At 32.2% G+C, this 21,695-nt stretch overlaps 3 protein-coding genes and 1 pseudogene across 7 annotated transcripts; 1 reads left to right on the forward strand and 3 right to left on the reverse strand.

The window, feature by feature from the left end:
• Positions 1 to 913: 913 nt before the first annotated feature.
• LOC131602805 (mediator of RNA polymerase II transcription subunit 28-like) lies at positions 914 to 3,884 on the reverse strand. Of its 4 annotated transcripts, none has more exons than XM_058874999.1 (4): positions 3,677 to 3,884; positions 3,103 to 3,289; positions 1,371 to 1,483; positions 914 to 1,274 (listed from the first exon to the last, which is right to left on the reverse strand). In XM_058874999.1, exons 2-4 carry the CDS (start codon positions 3,275 to 3,277, stop codon positions 1,140 to 1,142), a joined length of 423 nt encoding a protein of 140 aa, XP_058730982.1. In that variant the 5' UTR covers positions 3,278 to 3,289; positions 3,677 to 3,884; the 3' UTR covers positions 914 to 1,139. The 4 variants fall into 4 exon arrangements, with proteins under 4 accessions (XP_058730982.1, XP_058730981.1, XP_058730984.1 ...); XM_058874998.1 differs by having other exon boundaries at positions 3,103 to 3,286; positions 3,677 to 3,881; XM_058875001.1 differs by lacking the exon at positions 3,677 to 3,884 and adding an exon at positions 3,512 to 3,669.
• Positions 3,885 to 5,507: 1,623 nt separating this feature from the next.
• Positions 5,508 to 8,037, reverse strand: LOC131607583 (UDP-rhamnose/UDP-galactose transporter 4-like). 2 transcript variants are annotated; one of them, XM_058879565.1, is made up of 6 exons: positions 7,884 to 8,037; positions 7,395 to 7,545; positions 6,839 to 7,023; positions 6,527 to 6,727; positions 6,097 to 6,258; positions 5,508 to 6,015 (listed from the first exon to the last, which is right to left on the reverse strand). In XM_058879565.1, the coding sequence occupies exons 2-6, from the start codon at positions 7,522 to 7,524 to the stop codon at positions 5,671 to 5,673; spliced, it is 1,023 nt and encodes a 340-aa protein (XP_058735548.1). In that variant the 5' UTR covers positions 7,525 to 7,545; positions 7,884 to 8,037; the 3' UTR covers positions 5,508 to 5,670. The 2 variants fall into 2 exon arrangements, with proteins under 2 accessions (XP_058735548.1, XP_058735549.1); XM_058879566.1 differs by lacking the exon at positions 7,884 to 8,037 and adding an exon at positions 7,658 to 7,776.
• Positions 8,038 to 11,247: 3,210 nt separating this feature from the next.
• LOC131602806 (small nuclear ribonucleoprotein SmD3b-like) lies at positions 11,248 to 14,734 on the reverse strand. The gene is made up of 5 exons (XM_058875002.1): positions 14,477 to 14,734; positions 12,885 to 12,937; positions 12,642 to 12,708; positions 12,500 to 12,556; positions 11,248 to 11,518 (listed from the first exon to the last, which is right to left on the reverse strand). Exons 1-5 carry the CDS (start codon positions 14,633 to 14,635, stop codon positions 11,459 to 11,461), a joined length of 396 nt encoding a protein of 131 aa, XP_058730985.1. The 5' UTR covers positions 14,636 to 14,734; the 3' UTR covers positions 11,248 to 11,458.
• Positions 13,402 to 14,397, forward strand: LOC131601454 (putative dehydration-responsive element-binding protein 2H; annotated as a pseudogene).
• Positions 14,735 to 21,695: the final 6,961 nt, after the last annotated feature.

A 21,695-nucleotide genomic window follows, 5' to 3' on the forward strand; every position in this document is an offset into this window, starting at 1 on the left:
ATGTGGAAGAAATTTGAAATTTGAAATAAGAGAGAGAAGATGTGTGTTGGGAGAAAAGGAATTGAGGTTGCCAAGTGTCCAATGATGATTGAAAGGTGAATGCTTATTTAGCTAGTTACTAAAATGTCCAAATGGTAGTATAAATTATTTTAGAAGAAAGGGCATAATTGACAGTTTGGTCAATCTATTAGTATTAGCTTTATAGTAGATACCAAAGTCCAAAGGTATCAATTTATGCCACATTTGCCCAAGACAAATTAGAACTTATCGTGTTTGATGACATCAAAGCCTTAAACTTCTGTTTGACTGTACTGAATTGAGTCCTCTATGGTGCCTACATCTAGTTGGCAAATGAATCCACCACGACAAGCTATTTCTGCTACTTTCACTCAAAACGCCTACATTCTCCCCAAATCTATATACCAATGTTCTATACTAATGCCCGGTCCTCTCCGTTTTAATCTTCCAAATCCAGATTTTTCTCCCCAAATCTACATACCAATGTTCTATACTAAAGCCCGATCCTCTCCATTTTAATCTTCCAAATCCAGAATTTTTATTCTTAGCCGCTTTTCAATTGGTTTATAAAATCCTATCTCACTTAATGGAAGGATGGACAAAAAACCGAACTCCGTCTGAAACAAAGTAAAAATCGGTAAACAGGTGGATTGAAACGGGTTGTTCAGTTAAGCATTCTGGATCTATATGGATAAAGTTGGTCGAGTTCGGATGAATAAACTGAATCCACTGTGAACTTAAACCGACCGTCTTTTTCCATAATATCAACTTTTATTCAGAGTGTTAAGAGTACTCTGCAGAAAAAGTAAAGTGATATGTATCCTATTCATTTGACAAAAAAGAAACTGTGAAGCTCATTACAGAAGAGTATATCTACTGCTGAAAGACAGGTATGTTTGGATTAATGATATAGGTCAAAATGAAGTTGAATGAAATGGAACATCATCATTTCTTTAAATTCTAATTAACAAGTTACATTTCAATTCACCAAACAGATTTCTGAGTAATTTCATTCTCCCCGGTTGCCCATAGAAGACATCATATTTTACAAATTGCTATTGAGTAAAAAAAGGGCCATTAATTTTTTAAATATTTAAAGAAGCTTTGAATAAAATCTTAAACTAAACTCTGTTCAACTCAGTATTGTGTTTGTCCAATTGATCTGTCAGCTCTTTTTTCCACTCCAGGATCAATTGTTCTTGTTTTTTGATCAGCTCATTTTTTTCGTTAAGCTCATCTTCCATAAGAGCAATCTCCTGGTTAGACAACACATGCAATTGAAGCTTTAGATAACAATATTAGAAGGTCACAGACTAAAGAAAAAACATTATATTTCACAGTGGTCCGCATACCTTTTGAAGCGTTTCAGCTTTGGTTGGCTTATCCTCTCGTTGCAGACTAATAAAATAAAGTTGAAGTTTCTTGGCAGCCTCCATAAAATCTCTAGCATGGCGATCCACATCAACTGATAGAAAAAACCCAACCAAGGAAAACACCATTAAGATCATTTTTCAAATATATTAAAATTTGATTAGTTTGATTGTTCTACTTCCATTTTCTATGTTTGCCAATAACTACAAACATAACTAACTTCACAACTAATTTTAGTGATACATGTTGCATATGAAAAAGTCATAAGTTGCAGTCAGTCACACCACAAGAGTTCTATTTGAACTTAAGGCTAACAAGGTCTAAATAAATGCAAGTACAGCCCATTGTCTTCAGCCCTACCCTACAATGTATCAAATTAAAAAATTAAAAAATCAAAACACTGAATTTCATCTAAAGATGGTACCATCAATACATTCAATTTTCACTCATTCCTGTGGTTATATTGCATCATGCCAATAATTATTGATTAAAATATGGTTCACTGATTCTTTATAAATTTACATAACTATTTTAAAATCATCAATAGTAACCTTTTACCACCCTTCTTTTCTCCCCATGGATGATTGGTGCATTCATAACTGCACATTTAACAATGTGTCAACAACTGAATTCCACAAGGGACACAATGTTGTTGCAAGAATGCTCATCTTTAACATAAAAAGATATGTTAAGCCACTTTAACAGTTTTACCTAACAACTCAATTAACACACGGTACATCATATTCATCCATTGATCATACAAAAGTTCTCAAGTTGGCAACACACATACATTAGATAGAAACTGCAATTATGATTCCTCATAAACTGAAGGTATCATCACAAACACCAAACACAGCGTGCTTTCACGAGTTTGATGCACCCCATTAAGGAACAGCATTTTTTAATTTATAAATATAAAAGAAGATAGATACATACAAGGGTCATCATTTTATATTCGTACTTTTTGATAAAGAGGCTACATATTTATAAAGAAGAAAAATTATAAAAAAATAAACTAAATCAAAAGGCAAATTGAATATGTTGAGCTCCCATGACTTCTAGCATCTATATCAGTCTCAGACAAGATTGTATTCAACCACACAGTTACTCCCTATTTGGCACCATTTCAATCAAAAGTCAAAACATAACTTACATGGAGCCTGTTTGAAAATTGAGACTTGATCACTAGTGGTGTAAGTAATTGTTTTACTACTAGTTTGTATCTAGTGACACATGGAGCTTAAATCAAGAATCCTCTAACATATTTTATGTTAGCATTTAGCAATCTCATTCCTTTAAACTTAAATTAATTAACAGTGATATCAATCCTTGTGTTGGGCCAGTCCATACAGAACTTTGTTCTGGCTTTAAATGGGCCCCCCTAGTGGACGGTGGGATTGGTCCCTCTTGGATTAGTCGGTCGCAAGGCCGGATACCAAGATTTCCAAAAAAAAACATAGTGATTATCTTTTGGCTTTGTTATAACAAATCAGCCTATTTACTGCCAACTTGTAACAAGTCATCCAATTTTATACATACGAACTATTACAGCCTCGTTTGAAAATATCTTGATTAAATTATTAACCGTTTGTATCAGAAAAACAATATTTTTGACAGAACTATTAAGCTATCAAGTAATTTAATTTCTATTACATATATATACATAATACATGGCATAAGAATCAGAAATTTGAAAGTTGTAGAGTTACTCACTTTGATGAGAAGGATGGGGAGAGCGGTCTATGGCTTGAAGTTCTCTGGCAGGCAAACAGGGAAGCAAAGCAGCCTCCAAAGCCATAACACAAGAAATCATATCATCCTTTGAAGGAGGAGGAGGAAGAGGAGAAGATGGCGGCTGTTGATCAACTGTGTTCTGTTGGTCACCCATATTTTCAAACTGCTAAAGGAAAGATAAGATCATCAACTACAATGAAATGAATATCCTATCATAGATCAAACAGAATCATAATATCTTATTATACCAATTTAAATTCAAATCTATCTTAATATTTTGGCCATAATTTGGAAATGCTTAGGTGGGAAATTGAAAGAACTAGATAGGGCTTTTCCAGGGGTTAGGGTTTCATTTTGTCGATAAACAATAAATATGCAATTACCCAACTTGTTCAATGTTCAGAGGTTCCGGTGTTACTGAAATCGAAGAACTTGCCTAGCATTGCGCATAATTTTTTTTTTTTTGATGTTTTAGGTAAGGGAATTGAGTAATCGAAGAAATGAAAGAAAAATCAGCGGGTTGGTGAAGAAATGTAGAAAGATGAAGAGGAACCTGCGAAGAAGATGGTGAGTGGGAAGAGGTGAACGACGACTGGTTCTGTGGCGGCGCACGGTCAGGAATGGGATTTCTGTTGGTGTTCTGTTCTCTTTTCAGATGAATCGGGGCGTGGGAATGTCTATGATATTCTCAGTTTTCTTCCCATTCCAAAACAACTAAACCAGTTAGATACGAGAATAAGCAGAAACGCATTTCAAACGAAGTGTAATTATTAAAAGCAGAATTACCATTCTATCCTAATAAACTTATTTGTGATACCCTTTTAAGGCTATGTGTAGATTAGTGGAATGCAATCAAATGAAGAGGAATTAAGGAATGAAGTGGTAATTAAGAAGATTCTATTGTTTGATTTTGTAAAATATGGATGGAATAGATTGTTTGATTTTGTAAATTATGGATGGAATAGAATGGAATATGTAGAAATTCATTCCATTCTATCTGATTCTCTATTTTTTTATTTAATTTGGGGTGTATCTGATGAAATGAGATTTTTTTTTTAAAAAATCAATCAATAGAGTGTGATTTAAGTTTCATTCCGTTCCACTATTTCCCATTTTGCTCCGCTTAGTTCCATTATTTTTCATTGTTATATTCCATCAATTCAAACATAACTTAAGGGTGTGTGTTTCAAGTTATAAAATTACATTCCTTAAAATTATATTTTTGAAATTATTATTTCTAGAAATAATACTCCCCATTATGTATTTGGACTTTGGACAAAAGTTAAAGTTCTTAGGAATATTTACAAATTAATTTAATTTAAAATTAAAAAAATAAAAATAATGAGTAGAAGTGAGAAGTTATAAGTAGTTAAATTTATTCTCATGACGGTCTTTGATTCCCACCATTTAATTATAAGAATAACTATGCGAAAGATTATGTGTAAACAATATTGCTTAGAATAAAAAATAGGCCGGAATCATTGTTAAAAACTTAAAACACACATGAGATTTGAGGAACTCTTACATGGAAAAACCATAAATCTTCATTCTTAGGAACAATCAATAAGAAGTGAAATTTTTTATTTTATTTAAATTTTAATTCTTTTTTATTTGGATTCATGAGGTAGTTGTGAATTTGTGATTATGAACCAGAGAGAAAATTTTATATTTATTTTTTAATTAATTAAAATTTTGTGATTGGTTGTGTGTAAGAGAATTTCTTATGTTCGTGTCTACCAAAGAATTTTCAGATTATCACATTACGAATGTTACATTCGAATGTCATTTTAATCCTTTAAACAAACATTTCCTAAAAGTTCAAAGAGAAAACTTAATTACAATTCATAAAGTTTAGTTATTACTATTTTTTTTAAAAAATTTAACAGATGCATAATTTTTTCTTAAACATATATATTTCTGTGTATCTGTTTGTCAAATTTCGTTGATAAAACAATCGTCCTCGCAACTTTTTTCTTCTAAAAGTTAAGGGGAAATTTGTTTATTGAAAGAACGTGAATTGTATGATTTTATTTTTCTAAAATAACATGTCGTTTAAATTTAAGCTAATCAGAATAAATTTATAACATTCAAAGTTATCCTATAATTCTTCACAAGATCAAGTATGATTATGCTATTCACATTTGTTTTATAATTCTAATTTATGACATGATCAAATACAATCATCCTTAATATGTCAACACATAATACCTCCACAAGTTGGAGCATGTAATTGTGAATGTCTAACTTGGACAAGAAATAATCAAACTGCTTATTTCCCAAAGCTTTTGGTGAAGATGTCTACAAGTTGTGTTTTGAGAAGACACATGCTTATAAGTTATAGTGATGTTACAACTTAACTATCACAATACAATTTCAAATGGAGATTATGATCAACACAAAGACTCATGTCTATAGAAAAAATTATTGGACAATATTTGGGGTATTAAACCAATTATGAGAATTGTTGAGGAGTTTTTACATCATATAAAGATTTTCCAATGTACTTGAACACAATTTTCACATCCCTTTATATATATCCACACAGTTCTACACTTCCTCATCATTAGTTTCAGCAGATTCTACTGGTAGTAATTTATAATCTTGTGTTTTGGTGGTAGGAATAGGAATGGACAAGTTACTCTGAGACTCTTTTCCTCCCGGCTTCGAAGATGCATTTCCATACCAAATCATTCCTAGTATAGCAATGATCATGCCTACTATTACTTGTAGATTGAGACCCTCTTTTCCAAATAGAATGAATCCTAATGTAAGGACAAGAATAGTCTTCATGTGGCCAAGGACTTGAAATGATACTGCTGTGAACCTTCCAATGCATATGAACTGACTAAGGTTTGTTCCGACCGCGATTGTGCACGACAGAGCAATGAACAACTGCAGACAAACATTGACAGATCATTTTAAGTATTTGAGATGTATTTGTCAATTAAGCAACGGAGAGAAAGTGAGACGTACGATGGATGTTAAACCGTAGTTATATGCGTCAACTCGTTTGTTTGTTAACCAATAGTCGAGAAAGGGGCCGACTAGAAGTAAACTTGATGCCTGTATTGGGGCTGTATGGCCTAACAAGTTGAAAGATCCAAGAGAATACTTCTTCTGAAGAAAATGCACATACTAACCAGCATAAAAGTAAAATGTCAGACCAGAAAATCGTTGATTATGACACTCTGATAAAACATTAGAGTAAGAACTATAATAGAGCAGTCTTTAAGAGCGTGCAAGACGGGATACCACACAGGGCTCAAAATGCCACTCATAAAGCGTGGCAAAATAGGACTCCTATTTGTTTTGCCACAGTTAAAATATGACCAACCAACACAGGGCCTCTGAAAACTTATGACAGCTGTGAACTAGAATAAGCTTACGAACATATGTTACTTACATATTGTTGCAGTGCAGTGCTCCAAACTGCCACTACAGCAGAGATGAAACCCTTAGCATTGACACTCACATCAGTAACAGTACAAACAGCAACTCCTAGGAGAACAAGAGAAATGCTAAGCTTTGTATCTCTTGAATATCTCACATTGTCCAAGACAATTTCAAGAAAACAAGATACCGGAATCATACTCAGCTTCGCAATCTGAAATTTTCATCGCACAAAGTTAAGAAACAGAATCAATATTTTTTATTATTACAAGGAGATACAAAAAAATTTAAACTGTGATGATATTGATACTTTTACAAAAGCTACCTGATAGAAACCAACAGAGTTCCACATTAAACTAACATTCATTCCCACAATAGAGAAATTTGCAAACAAAACATATTTGATAACTTCGGGCAAAGGAAGATGAGTGTCCTGGATGTATCCGTTCCACTTAAGAAAAGTTGTTAACAAGGTTGTTGTGGCAAAATGCAGACCAGTTAGCGTTGTAGCTGCATCGATAATAGTACATGATATGTATTAGAATCAGAATCAAATCCTAAGACTAGAATCATAAACTCATATCAATTACTCGCAAAGGTGCCTCTCGCAATCCAAAATTCGGCCGAGAGGTATTGATTACGCCAGGATTCAATCTCAGGTTCTTTCAAATGTTTCATTATTAACTGAAGTTTATTAACTACTTTAGCTCAATTATTTGACAGAGATAATCACAAATTTAACAATATGCTATGCGAGAACTCAATTACATCAGAAATACATATAAACATGACAACAAGACTAAGATCATAGAAATAAGCTATTCAAAAACAGTTATGAGGGAGAGGGAAATTGGAAAAAGGTCAATGGATTATGATTATACCAAAAGTGAAACCATATGTAGCCATGAGTGCTTTGTTGACAAGAATGATTCCTACAGATGTGACTACATTGAACATCCATGAAGCAAGATCAACTGCAATCTTCCTCTCACCCTTGGCTGTAGAAGCCATATCGAAAACTGGCTTTCTTACCTGCATGAAAAACATGTCATCAGAAGCATCACAAATTCCTATAAAAAATCCAGCCTACTACTGAAAAAACCATTTGAAAATACTCAAAAAATAAGTAGAGGAAATAATTCACGTCTCTTCCAGTTTAACTCGATTTCCAATCAATAGTGAATACAGCAATTACGGATTAGTCCTTGCAGTTGCACGAGAATACTCAACTTACATCCAAAAATCATACAGAAAAACAAAACATGAATAATCCTCAACACAACAACAACAACAACAATAACTTATTCAAGAAGAAATCATTGAAATCCTGAAAACACAATTCCTAAATTAGCATAGCTATTCTTAGTTACCTGATAAAGAGAGAGGAAGAATATTTGTGTAGTTAGAACTAAATTTTGGGTGGTTTTTGTAACGTTTTTAGGTTGAGTGATGAAAATGAAATATGAAGTGGGGACAAAAGAGTGAGTTTGAGTTTCAAGGGGAAAGTAAAAGAGATAAAAGAAAAAGAGTAGTTAAGAACTTTGTTTAAGAGTAAACGGAATGTCATGAAGAAGAATTGTCAATTTTTTCACACCATTAATTGAAACTCTTTATCATATAAATGTGTGTGGTACTCATTTATTTAATCATTATTATTCAACTAGTATTATGTCAATACTTTGATCATTCTTCTTTACCTTTAATTTAACAATTGGTTTACTTTTTCAATAAAAAAACATACTTTTTTTTAAATAGATTGTAATTATTTAATAGATTTCATATAAATTATTAATGATTTTTTTTAAGAAGAATAAAAAAGATCAATGTTTCTATTAATGAAACTCTTTTTTTTTTTTATCATTTCTTTATATCTATGTGAACACTTTAACTTTTTTCACTACAGAACATATTTTCATTGAAGCTCACATTTGAAATTCTTGATAAAAAAACATATCCTATTCTTTTATCATATTATAATTATTATAAACTTTATATAAATAGTTAATAAAAAAGTATTTTAAAAAATAAAGGTGAAATATTTATTGTAATGATAGATAAAGAAAAATAAAGGAGAGTGTTGTATGTAGATTTAAAGTATATTTAGTTGAGTTAAATATATGTGTAACCTGTGGGTCTAATATTCAATTTTTTCGATAATATTTTTTTTATAAGAGGCTTTATATATAAATATTTATGTATTAATGTAAATAATTTTTTATATTTATAAATCAATTGTTTTTATAAATTAAAAAAAAACAGATTGAAAAAAATATATGTAAAAGAAATTAAAAATTTTAATAGTATAAATTATATTACTATTCATTCATCTAAGTAATTATTATAAGGGCAAATTGCACTCACCGCCCTTGAGTTATGTTGAAATGTCAATCACACCCCCTCTATTTTAAAACTTAACATTGACCTCCCCTGTTTAATTTTTACCATACACTAACCTCCCTTTACTTAAACTTTAATGATTTAATATGATAAATCTCTCTTAACACTGTTTACCTCAGTAAAAACAGAAGAGGTTCCCTTCTACTTTCCTTTAATTTCTTCCAGCTACTAAGTTTTCTTCCGCTTTCATTTTATTACTACTTTTGTTTCTGTAATAGATTTGTAGTATGAAATTGGTATCTATTCGGATATTAGGGAGCATTTTAAGCCAAGTTGTTGTCCTAACAACAAACCCACAATGTCATAACCATGCTGCTAAAAACTTGATAACACATGTATTAATGCCTACTCAGAAGGCAGTATTATCTTGCTCAAAATTAATGTATCAAGATTTCATTTTTCAAATGTTATAGATATAGAATCCCAACAAAAATGTTAGAGGAAATATTAAATAGTTCAAAAAAAATTAAATACAAAGGATAAAACTAAAATCTAATTCAAATGATTGATGAGGAAAATGTAGAAAGGAAGAGCATAATTTTAAGAACTTCAAAAATCGTGTGTAGGATTTTTTTTTTTATATGCTAAAGTTGTTAACAATCATAATTTGAGGGGAGTGTTTATTCAAAATTAGAGGGGGTGTTTGTATTGTTTAGTAAAACCTTGAAGAAAGTAAAGGAAAGTGGAAGGGAACCTCTTCTGTTTTAGCAGAGGTAAATGGTGTTAAGAGAGATTTATTATATTAAATCATTAAAATTGAAATAAAGGGAGGTTAGTGTATGGTAAAAATTAATCAGGGGAAGTCAGTGTTGAGTTTTAAAATAGAGGGGGTGTGATTGACATTTCAACATAAATCAAGGGTGGTGAGTGCAATTTGCCCTTATTATAAAAGATAAAAGATAAGGTTAATTTTTTAGTTTAAAAAAAGGTGTAAGATGCTGATTTATTCTTTTATGATTTTAGGTGGATAGCAACTCCATTTTTAATATTATTTTTAGAATGACAATATCGATGACAATATCGTTTCTTCTTAATTTAATCGTTTTCTCTTTGAAAGAGAAATTGAAAAATAGTTTTCAATCAATTTAAATTGAAATTTCCTCTCTTCTTTTTTGGTATGGGTTGATCTGTACCGCAAAACTGTATAGGGCAAGATTATTTATCATTTTATTTCGTGTGCCAATTTATTCCTGTCCATGACATGAAAGGTATTCATTAGCAACAAGAATTGTTGTGTCCATTGTTCTCTTTTGTCCTTGAATCAAAGTGAATTTTCTGATCATTGAAAACTAAGTTTCGGAGAAGACGGAAAAGGAGTTGTTATGTATCAATCATGTACACGTTGAGGTTTGTTATTTCATTTTAAAATATCAAATATCATTAGGTAAACCATTGGGGAGTTAATGGAAAGTGACTTCTGAAAACAATAAGATAATTTTTACTTCATATGTAGAAGACATAAATTCAAGAGTATCTTGGGGATTTCTCAAAAAGGAAAATTGCTTAACTCTGGTATTAGAGAAAGGATATTCTAGTGATTTGAAGTTCAACCTTTAAAGAAGCCAAGTAAATTTAAATTTTCAAACTCAAAAACTAAAAGCTGTGTTTAAGTTTTTAGGGATAGTTATCAATTCATCTTCATAAAAATATCAGCTAAATTTAAATTTAAATCAATTCATCTATATAAAAACAGTTAAATTTAAATTAAAAAGAGGAACCAATCGTAGAGAGAACCACGGTTCAATCCCCAATCGTAGGGAGAACCACGGTTCAATCCCCCAACTGCCGGTTCGATCCCCTCGTAGGGAGAACCACGGTTCAATCCCCCAACTGCCGATTCAATCTCCGCAACTGCGGTCGAGAAGGGATTGGAACCACTTGATGTCAAAACTGACCCTGAACCAAACTATACCGGTGGTGATAAACCAAAAACAAAAAAATTAAAAAGAGACAACATTGGTGATCTAGGATAATACCATAATACGATTGATCTTAGCTTGTACATATTTAAAGAGCGTCGTCCTTATTCAACTACTTTACTCATTTTAATTGAACACAATTGCAGAAGTGTTGAAAATTGAAAATCCCATCAAACATTTAGACCAACCTCATTTTTTACGAAAATGTACATTGGAACTTAGTTTTTGAAAGCTCTGATGATAATACTTGGTTCTTCCTAAAGCATGCATGCTTCATGCCAAGAAGCAGCATTACCCTAAAGCATTTTCTCTCTTCTATTAAGAGATAGTCAATAACCAAGTGTATCTATCATAAACAGAAATAAATAGGTTTTGAGAGCTGTCAAACTATCCTTATATGCAACTCACAATATCTTGGTACCATTTTGAACTAATTATGAAAATTGATAATAGCAGGTCATCAAAATTAGAGGATGAGAATAAATTTGGCATTCAGTACCATCCATAAAGAGTGGTCTGTTAATTCTGGATAAGCAGTTCAAATTTGAATTTCATTCTATCACAAACTTCTACAACAGAACTAAATATCATGTCCAACAGACACTGATAATAGAGACGGTATATGATGATCACCTCCGCACCGGTGGTACACCCCTACCAGGTGGAGCTCCGCGGCCAGCAGCTTGAGCCTGCACAAACAACATTTATAGTTATGCCACACTTGTTACATTGATACGTCCTCCAACTATTTAGGCTTCAAGTGCTAAACAGACACCTCGAAGTTCACAATGACACCAAAACCAGATATGTAAAACCAAATTTGCAACAAAGATATGATTCTTTTATATCTATCTCATAATCCATAATATTAAGGATTTCCTAACCAAGCAAAATTTTGCTTGATCAAAATAAACACGAGAGAAATATGCATCAATGTAATTAGACAAAATGGTAACTCCTCTGCTTTTCTAATTAAAAGATTATGGATTGGAAAAAAAATCCTATCCAAGTGGTCCTAGTAATTTTAAGATATTCATTCCTTTATATAAATATCTTTTCTTCCTGGCATACAAATAGGATTTTACCAAAAAGATTTCACAAGTCAAAAGATGAAAACTTTGCTTGGATTTCTATTCTACTTCTAACAGTGATCCAGTGTTGTCGATGGCGGATGGCGGAGAGCCAAAATCCAGCCATAACATCCTCTTTGCGGCGCCGTTATTGCGGATTATGGCGGAAAAACCCGCAATAGCGGCTGATATTTACCATTGCGGCCAGCTCAAAAACCGCCATGTATATCCGCCATAGCGGGGCAATTTGATAACACTGCAGTGATCTAAATTAAAAAACCATTTTTGAACATTAGAATTAACCCCGAATCAACATTTTCCTTTCTGCTGCATTATTGATTACAATAGGATATGTGTCCAAGAGAAGCCATCGTGTCCAGGTGGAGTAATGCACAATGTAAATTAGTTGTTAGCACCGCGTTGCAATGGTACTTGTTACATTTATAAGGGAAATTAATACCTTTTCTAATATTTTAAAACTCCTTATTCTATAATAGTCATAGTCCACTATTCTGAATACAGCAAGACATTCAACAAGCAATTTTTTAAAGGCAAGATGAATACTGATATAATAGGAACAAAAAAAGAATGTAAAGGTACCTTAGCTCGCATTGCAACTGCTCTGCCTCTACCAACATCAAGTGATGCACCCTTACCCTTCAAGACATTAAAACAAGGCATTAAAATAAAAGCACTGTTGGATAAATATAGAGTAATTGATCACTTTTAAATGAGAAGGTACCTTGATTCTTGCATCCAAACGCTTAAACATAGGAGCGTTCTTCAACATGTCCGGTATGACCATAAACCTGCCACATCAGCATCTCTTTAGAGAACTTCCCTTACAGAAAATGCAATATACAATACAACCTTACTAGAAATATGAATGTATGTAGTTATAGTTAATGACCAGCATATGATTGTATTATACAACCGTCTTTACAATATAAAGTTATAAAGATGTTGCAAGACATGTGATTCATACCTGACTTTGCTACCTCGAATAAAGACATGCTCAAGTTGTGATGTTTTCCCATCCTGAAGAAGAATTAGCCAATATTAGAAACTATAGTGGATACACTGAATTTTAAGGAATACACTTGAAATAGAGATATTAAACGCAACATCCCAAAATTTAAAACTTTTTTCACAGTATATCCAGAATGACTATAACCTGCTAAATATCCAGATTTCAATCCAATACCAGATTCTCAAAATGGGTGATGTCATGTCATCAATCATATCCAAAATCTATGTTTCCTTTTGTAGAAAGGTCACTGTTATAAAAATAACACAAATACTAAATTGATCACTTCAACATTTTTTTTCTTAGTTTCCAAGTCAAGAGTGACGTTTGGGATGACGCTTTCATGCAACTATAGTTCAATATACAAATCATAAAACCTCTTTTAAACCCGTAAAAGAAATACATAATCCAAAACTATAAACACAAAAACATAAGAAAGAACTTAGTTGTATGCTCCTTCAGTAACAGAAAGCGTATGAAGATTGATACTGCTTCTGGGTCAGTTTTTTATATTCTAAATTCATCTCAAGCAATCTATATCTATAGTAGAAAATGGATTCTCCATATGCTTATTTCTAGATTATATGATTTTTTTTCTCTGCGAATTAGCTTAAGTTTTTCTGAATGAGAGAGCTAATAGAAAGTTAACAAAAAAATTAATGTTTATTTGCTTGTTGAAATGGATGCAGAGAAAGGAAATCACGCAAGAGACGCAGTGGTGGAAGAAGGGACTCAGTGAAAGATACTCTTGAGAAGTGGAAGAAATACAACAAGCAGCAACAGCAAAAACTTGGACGTGGAGATAATGGAGCTGAAAAGATTCATAAAGCTCCTGCAAAAGGTTCGAGAAAAGGGTGCATGAGAGGTAAAGGTGGTTCTCAGAATTCAGATTGCAATTTCAGAGGAGTTAGACAGAGGATTTGGGGTAAATGGGTAGCTGAGATTCGCGAGCCGATCAGTGGTAAACATGTTGGTGAGAAAGCAAATAGGCTTTGGCTTGGTATTTTCTCTACAGCACATGAAGCTGCTCTTGCTTTATGATAAAGCAGCTAAGGCTATGTATGGACCTTGTGCTCGTTTGAACTTTCCTTATCTCTCTCATCTTTCCTCTCCATTTTCCTTCCATATTTTCCACACACCCTCTCCTCCTTATGACTAAACTTACCCAAAGTCCCAAACATATAGAGGGTTCAAATCCAACTTGAAAGCAGTTGCACCACATTGATCCTAAGGCCACTATCAATTACAAAATTTGTTTATATGATACCTTTATCAAAACTAAGCAGCTACACTACTATTTTTTCTTCTAATAAAAGCCTCAAGTATTCAAAGATCCTGTATTTTTATAACAATTTCTTAACCCCCTAAATGCTTAAATCTGTCAAAATAGGGTTTTCCTCTAACCTACTAGGTTGACCTAAACTACAACATAAACCCTAACCAACCACCGCATCTACAAATTGACCCGACCACGAGTTCAACTACTCAATTCTTTCAGAAATTGCTGAAAATGTACGAATGAATGAAAAGTGATGAACTGAAAAGCTTACCTTAGCAGTGTAAGTGATGCTTTCGAGTTGACAGTTCCAGTTATCTTCGCACTCGATCATGTTACCTCTATAGAGTTCGCCGCTCTTTAGCTCCACCGTGACGACGTGACCGGAGGCTTCATGGAGTAGCTTTACCGGTATACCCAAACTTCTGCTCATCTTTTCGCTTCTTCGAGAAACGCTAAAACCCTAATTCTCGATCTCTTTCGGCTCGAATAGAATTTTATTGTTTCAGTTTAAAATGTAGTATTCTGAATAAAAAAAATCTCCAACCTCTATTTATATTTCTACCTTGGCTAACTACACCACCTGCGTCTTAGTTACACCCGTTTTATACAAATAATAAAATTTATCAATTAAACTGTGAAATCAAAACTTTTTAATTGGTATATTTTAAAATTATAATATATTAAATTAAACATTTTTAAATAAGCGCTTTTATGTAATATTCAATAAAAAGTCATATGTAAATATAAAAGTGATTTTTTTTTACTATTTTGGTTTGTTTTGGATTTTTTTTTCTTTTGTTTAATATTCAAATTTTTCATGTTAATCATTTGGTTTTTAATGGAAAGGCCTCTTGATGATCTAAAATTCAAAAAAAGTAAAATTTAATTAAGAATTTTTCCCTTGAGATTTAAAGTTGGGTTTTTCAATTTGAGTTGTTTTTAAGTTGATATAATTAATCATTTGCACATGAGTATTTGATTAGTCTAATAATTATATATTTTTTAAAAAAATATATAATACTCGTATTATTTTTATAAAAAAAATCTATAATAAGAGATTAATAGTTATGCACTAAAGGACACAACTTTTTTACATGTTCATTGTCCATGGACAAAACTTTTTTACATGTGCATTGTCATGGGTAAAAATAATTTGCGTCTGTTCCGTTCTAAAACTAGAAAGGAGTGAAGAAACAACGGTGATGGTAGATCATGGTTTCTGACACGGTGGAGAGGGGGATCAGTAATGTTAGCACTCCAACGTTCAAGTTAGTATGTGAGCAAGAAGAGTGTAGTGAAATTGAATATGAATCTTGTAACTTCAATTTGGCGTCCTCTCTCTCTCTCTCTCTCTCTCTCTCTCTCTCTCTCTCTCTCTCTCTCTCTCTCTCTCTCTCTCTCTCTCTCTATATATATATATATATATATATATATATATATATATATATATATATATATATATATATATAGAGAGAGAGAGAGAGAGAGAGAGAGAGTATATATATATAGAGAGAGAGAGAGGGGTAAATAACGAACTCGATATTCATTATGAGTGAAATATGGAGAACCGTTTTATGCATTTGTAGGTGAAATCTCTTGTGATCATCTGAATGATAATCTTTGTGTGCTTAAAAAATTGCAGACAGAGTGGGGCCCCTTCTTGATGGTCGGTCGGGGCCGTTGATGTGGTCGGCCTATAATAGGGGGCCCCTAAGCCCTTGTCGGTGTGCAGTAAGGCGGGGGCTTGATGCCTCAGTTTTGGGAGTCGACCACTCCATGGTCCCCCTTTGGCCAAATGAAGGAGAAAAAAATTTGTTTCTTACGGAATCGTGTATTTAATACATCGTACTTCAAACGTCTTTTCGGAAGTATCATCATTACGGAACTTGGAAAAGCATTTAAAAATAGAGTAAAATATTGCTTAAAAATATGTAATGACCAGTTTTCATTATTACCCCCGCTTCTAAAACAAGAGATTGAAGCTTGGATTCAAGAGATGTTCACTAATGACGCCATCCAGTATATCACGAGTGCACTTTTCTCTTTGTTCGTCTGGTGAGAAATAAATACGAGAACTATAAATTATGTATAAATTATAGAGTGTTTAGTGTGATCGCGGCCAAATATTATTTTGCAATCCCAATTGTTGGTGAGCTTCTGGATGATTTGTATGGCACACATTAGTTATTGAAACTAGATCTTCATTATGGGTACCACTAAATTTATATGGAGAATGGCGATATCCACCAAACAACTTTTCATAGTCACCACGGTCATTATGAATTCCTGGTAATTCCTTTCAAAATATGTAACGCCAGTTCTAATTCCAAGCTACCATGAATCTTACATTTGAACCCTACCAATTGTGTTTTGCAATTGTGTTTTTTTTTATGATATATAGGTTTATAGTTCTATAGTTGATGATCATTTGCACCATTTAGGGGTTGTGTTTGAGTGTCTTTTTAATCGTGAGTTTTTCTTAAAATAGTCAAAATGTTCTTTTGCACAAAACTCAATTGAATATTTGGCCCAAATTGTGTATATGGAAAGAGTAATAGCGAACCATGTCGAAATCATTGCCATGATCAATTAGCCATCACCAGAATATGTCAAGCAGTTACGAGGATTTCTTGGTTTCACATGTTCTATAGTAAGTTTGTTAAAAATTACACCATTATGGTCGCACCCCCTCAGAGCTCTCTTAAAAGTTAATGCCTTTGAATGGTGTGAGGAAGACAGCATTGTTTTAGAGATCTTGAAGAAGGTAATTTTTGAAACACCATTATTAATAATACCTAATTTTGAGGATAATTTCAATGTAGAAACTGATGCTTAAAGGTTATGGAGGGGAGAAATACTATTCAATCTAACAACACCATTCTATTTCCTATTTTAATTAGAATTTTGTGCCAAGAATGTTGAAAACATCCAAATCTGTTAGAGAGTTGTGTGTTATTGCTTCGACACTCAAAAATTGGTGAACTTATTTACTAAGGAACACTTTTATTATTTGTGCAAATCAAAGGATCTTGCATGATATAATGACAGAAGTAATTTAAACACAAAAGTAACAATTTTACTTAGCCAAGTTGTAAGGATATTTTTATGATATTATAGGGTGGCAAATATGTTATTTCGACTCGAATGCTTAGTAAAATTTATCCTCACATGGATTTTGTATATAAGTTTTGAGAGAATTTGGCCAAAGATTATGAATTTCTAAAAAAAAGTTAGCAATGTCAAGGATAATTTAAATTACCACAAGGATTTCCAAATCCTACGGGGGGTGTTATTCTTCTAGGGAATGTTATTTATCACAAGCACGACACCTCTTAAACATGTCCTATTAGAGTAATTCCATTCGTCTCAAATGTCATAGTGGAATACATAAGACATCTAGTCATCTCCAACACGAGGAAAGATGTAATTAAGATTTTCAAGGATATCTCATTGTGCCAATAGACCAAACCTGCAAATAACCTTCCACATGGGTTGCTTCAAACCTTACCAATATTAGAGAAAGTATGAGGAAACATCTCATTTTGTTTCAACGTAGGGTTCTCTTCCTTCGAAACAAACATTGTGATCTTGGTGGTAGTATACCACTTATCAAAGGCAACCCACTTAAGTTTGTTATTTACCCTTTTTGCTGCAAATAAAGTGACAATTTTTTTCTTTAAATGGAATACCAATAAGCATAGTGTAAGAAAAAGATCTAATTTTCAATGTCATTTATGGCACCACTACTATGAAAAATAGTTACAATCACAGTTGTGAAAAACCTATAATAACAATTGAACAACTCTGGTTAGGTCGGGTGTGATTGTACATGGGTTATTTACAACTACGATCCAATGCCCGTAGTAGAAAACTAGAAAATGTGCTACTTGTAACCATAGTTGTTTTAAATAACCGTAGTGAAAAATAATACATTTTTTGCTATTTAAATAACCTTTTACCATGGTTATCTCTTTCAATCGTGGTGATTTGTTCTCTGAGTTTACTATAATATATGTGGAATACTTATTTCACCAGTTATTCACTAAACATGTAACATTTCAATGTGTAGCAATATACATATATCACCAGTTACTCATCTAATAGTCAGGGTAGCAATATACATGGTATATCATTAAAAATCAACAACGTGCAACATATAAATCATCATCAACATCAACATTTATCAATATGCATACAACTTTTATCAACAATAACATATATCAACAAAAACTAAATCATCACCATCCACCTTTCATTGACAACCACACATCTTAATTAAAATACAACATACAACAGTAAAAACAATATCAACAACATAAAACTTTTATCAAGAACCACATTATCAACAAAAACAAAATCACCAACAACATCTAACTTTTATCAACAACAACACACCTGAAACAACATCAAAAACTTTTATTAAACAAGAACGACATATCAACTTGTAGAATGTTTCACGAACGTATGTAACTCAGAATGGCATCCGCAATGAAAGGAGGATGAAGTTGAAGTGAGAGCAACAAACTTGTATTAAATTTGAATAAATATCTTTCACACAAGTTTGCAACTTTCACTTTAGCTTCACCCCTTTGTACTTTTTTTTATAGCAACATAACCCATTTGTGAACCAATTATTAGGTCATATTATCCTACAAACAACATGAAATAAGTTGTATTATACGTGCCAATAAACATATTTGGAAACATAAATTATTAAAACATGAAAAACGCTATATTATATACCGTGAAAACTAACCTGTAACGTAACTATTTCGTAAGCTTTGATGCAACAAAGGTAACTATTCGAATAAGACAAGATCATTGCATGAGTTTGGAGTTTCCATTTTGAATGTTTGTGAAGAAAGGTTGTCAAAATTGTAATGGATGTTAGGATATATAAGAGAAATGTGTGAGAGAGATGTTAGGGTTTTGTCTTGAGAGAAACGACTGTTATGTACTGAAGCGAGATAACTTCGCTTATATATAACATTTCACCACAGTTGATAAAAAACAGTGATGTATGTTAGAACCTTACGCCATAGTTGATAATACGAATTGTGATGAAATATAAAGACAAGCCCTATTTGTAACCAAAAAATAGAAAATTGTTGGTGTTGGAATTTGAACCCTTACACTTCGAGTACATTTCACCTGAGTTGTTAGCATTGGCCATAGTGAAATATCTTTTAATAAATAGCAAAAAAATGCGCCCAAAAATGAGTTATTACTACGGTTAACAAAATGACCATAGTAATATGATGTTATGAAAAAGTCTATTTTGTAGTAGTGCATGAGTTGTTTCATTTTAGTGGTACAAACTACATATGTCTAACACCTAACATACCCAAAGTGATGGGTAGACAAAGACTATCAGTAAATTGGTACATCAATACTTAGATGTTTCATACATAATAAACATAAACAATAAGGCCATTACCTCCAATGGGAAAATGGATTTATAACACAAACATATAGAAATCAACATGATTTTCACCGTTCAAAGTGATGTTTGGAAGGCCACCTCAAGCCGTCTCAGCTTACATTGTTGGTACCACTTAATTGCAAGTCATGGACATTGCTTTGGTGGATAGGATCGACATTTTACAAGTTTGAATAAAATTTAAAAAAAGGTTCATATTATGGTGAAGTATTGTGCAAACCAATGAAGAACACGTCGTACATGTAAGGTGGGAAACACATTGTTTATAAAGTCAAAACGTTGTAGACAAAATTATATGATGGGCAGACGAATGCATAAGTTATGTAAACATTTTGAGTGACCTTTTAAATTGTTGAATGTAATTAGATACGTGACTTTCCAACTTGATTTATTGCCTACAATCTAAATTCACTATGTTTTTAACGTATCCTAGCTCAAACCTTACTTGGATAGATTGCTTAAAGATGAGATGTTGATTCAAGATACTACTAGAAAACAGACAAAGGTTATCGAGGCACATACCTTTATTCTCCAAATCACACTTTGTTGGAATAATACCAAAACACCATTAATTCATAATCTTTTACAGTAAAAATTAATTGTAAGTGGTACTCCCACAAAACAACCAAACATTAGTAATAAATCTGATCAGACAATATACATATTTGACATCGATCATTACCCACATGGATAAAATTAATAATTATCACATATTTACCATCAAAGTTATGCTTAATTGTTAGGCCAAACACTGTATTCCTTTTTGTCAATCATAGCAATTCGCATAAACAATTATACATTATATCTTTTGTGATTTTGACTTAATCAAATTTACATAAAAGTGATTACTTTTGCAACTTGTTGTAACAACCGAGTTAACTAAAATTACTATATATTTTAATGAACTAAATAGGGAGAGTCTTAATCTTACAAGACACTACTTATTACAATGTATGTCATATTTATTTAGGATGTTGTTTGATGATAATAAGATTTATTGATAATTCTTAGTGTGAGAACAAACTAACAATAAAGCATAAATTTCATGAATTTATCCAAATTGCATGATTAAAAAAAACACATTCTTATAAAAAACTTAATAACAATAAATTCAAAGAGAATAATCACGCTAAAAGTATAATTTTAAATTAGATAAAGATTACATTTTTATACCAATCGTTAGTTGGTTCAGTGGTGATTGACGCTGAACTTGGTAGGAAGACCACAGTTTGATCCCCCGCAACTGCGATCGGGAGAGGGATGAAACCACTTGATGTCAGAACTGACCCTCGATCCGGACTATACCGGTGGTGATAAACCAATATTTTTTTAATTTTTATATATAAAAAATAAATAAAATTGTCACAACATATTAATATATACATCAAATTATTCTTTAATTAAATAATTTTTGTTGGTTGAGTAGTCAAGTGGCTGAAATTCACCTTATTAAAAATGAACAAGTGAAATGTCGCGGGTTCGAACTTACACTCCTGCACCTGATGTTCCTACACAACTACCAACTAAATTGCATTAATGAGACTAATTAAATAATTTTAGAATTAATGAAAACAATTTTTAAAATTCAAAGTATTCAAAATTTAAAGAATTAAATCTTTAGTTTGAATTTATAATTTTGTGCCGCATTCAAAAGATTTAATATTTTTTTCATAAATCTACCATATAAGAACATTAATGGCTCTGGAAAAGTCATCAATGCCCTTGCCTCTTAATTTGCCACCTCTTCAAAATGAGGGTATTTTGTGTCTTAAATTTTTTTTTCCAACTATTGATGTCATATGGTTCTATTTCAATTATATGGCTGTTATTTTTTGCCCTTTCTTGGTGAGTTTGGATCAAATGATGATGTCACATGTTCTAATTCAATTCTTTTCGTCTTATCTCTTATTCCAATTACACCTTTAATTCAAAATTCAAAATTCAAAATTTACTTTTTTTTACTCTCTCTCTCATCCTTTACCTATTTCTCCCTTTTCACCTTCTCATTCGTTTTCTTTTTCTCTTTCTCTCTATCTTTTATCTTTCTCAT

The sequence above is a fragment of the Vicia villosa genome, linkage group LG5 (genome assembly GCF_029867415.1).
Source record: "Vicia villosa cultivar HV-30 ecotype Madison, WI linkage group LG5, Vvil1.0, whole genome shotgun sequence".
NCBI classification, from domain to species: Eukaryota; Viridiplantae; Streptophyta; class Magnoliopsida; order Fabales; family Fabaceae; genus Vicia; species Vicia villosa.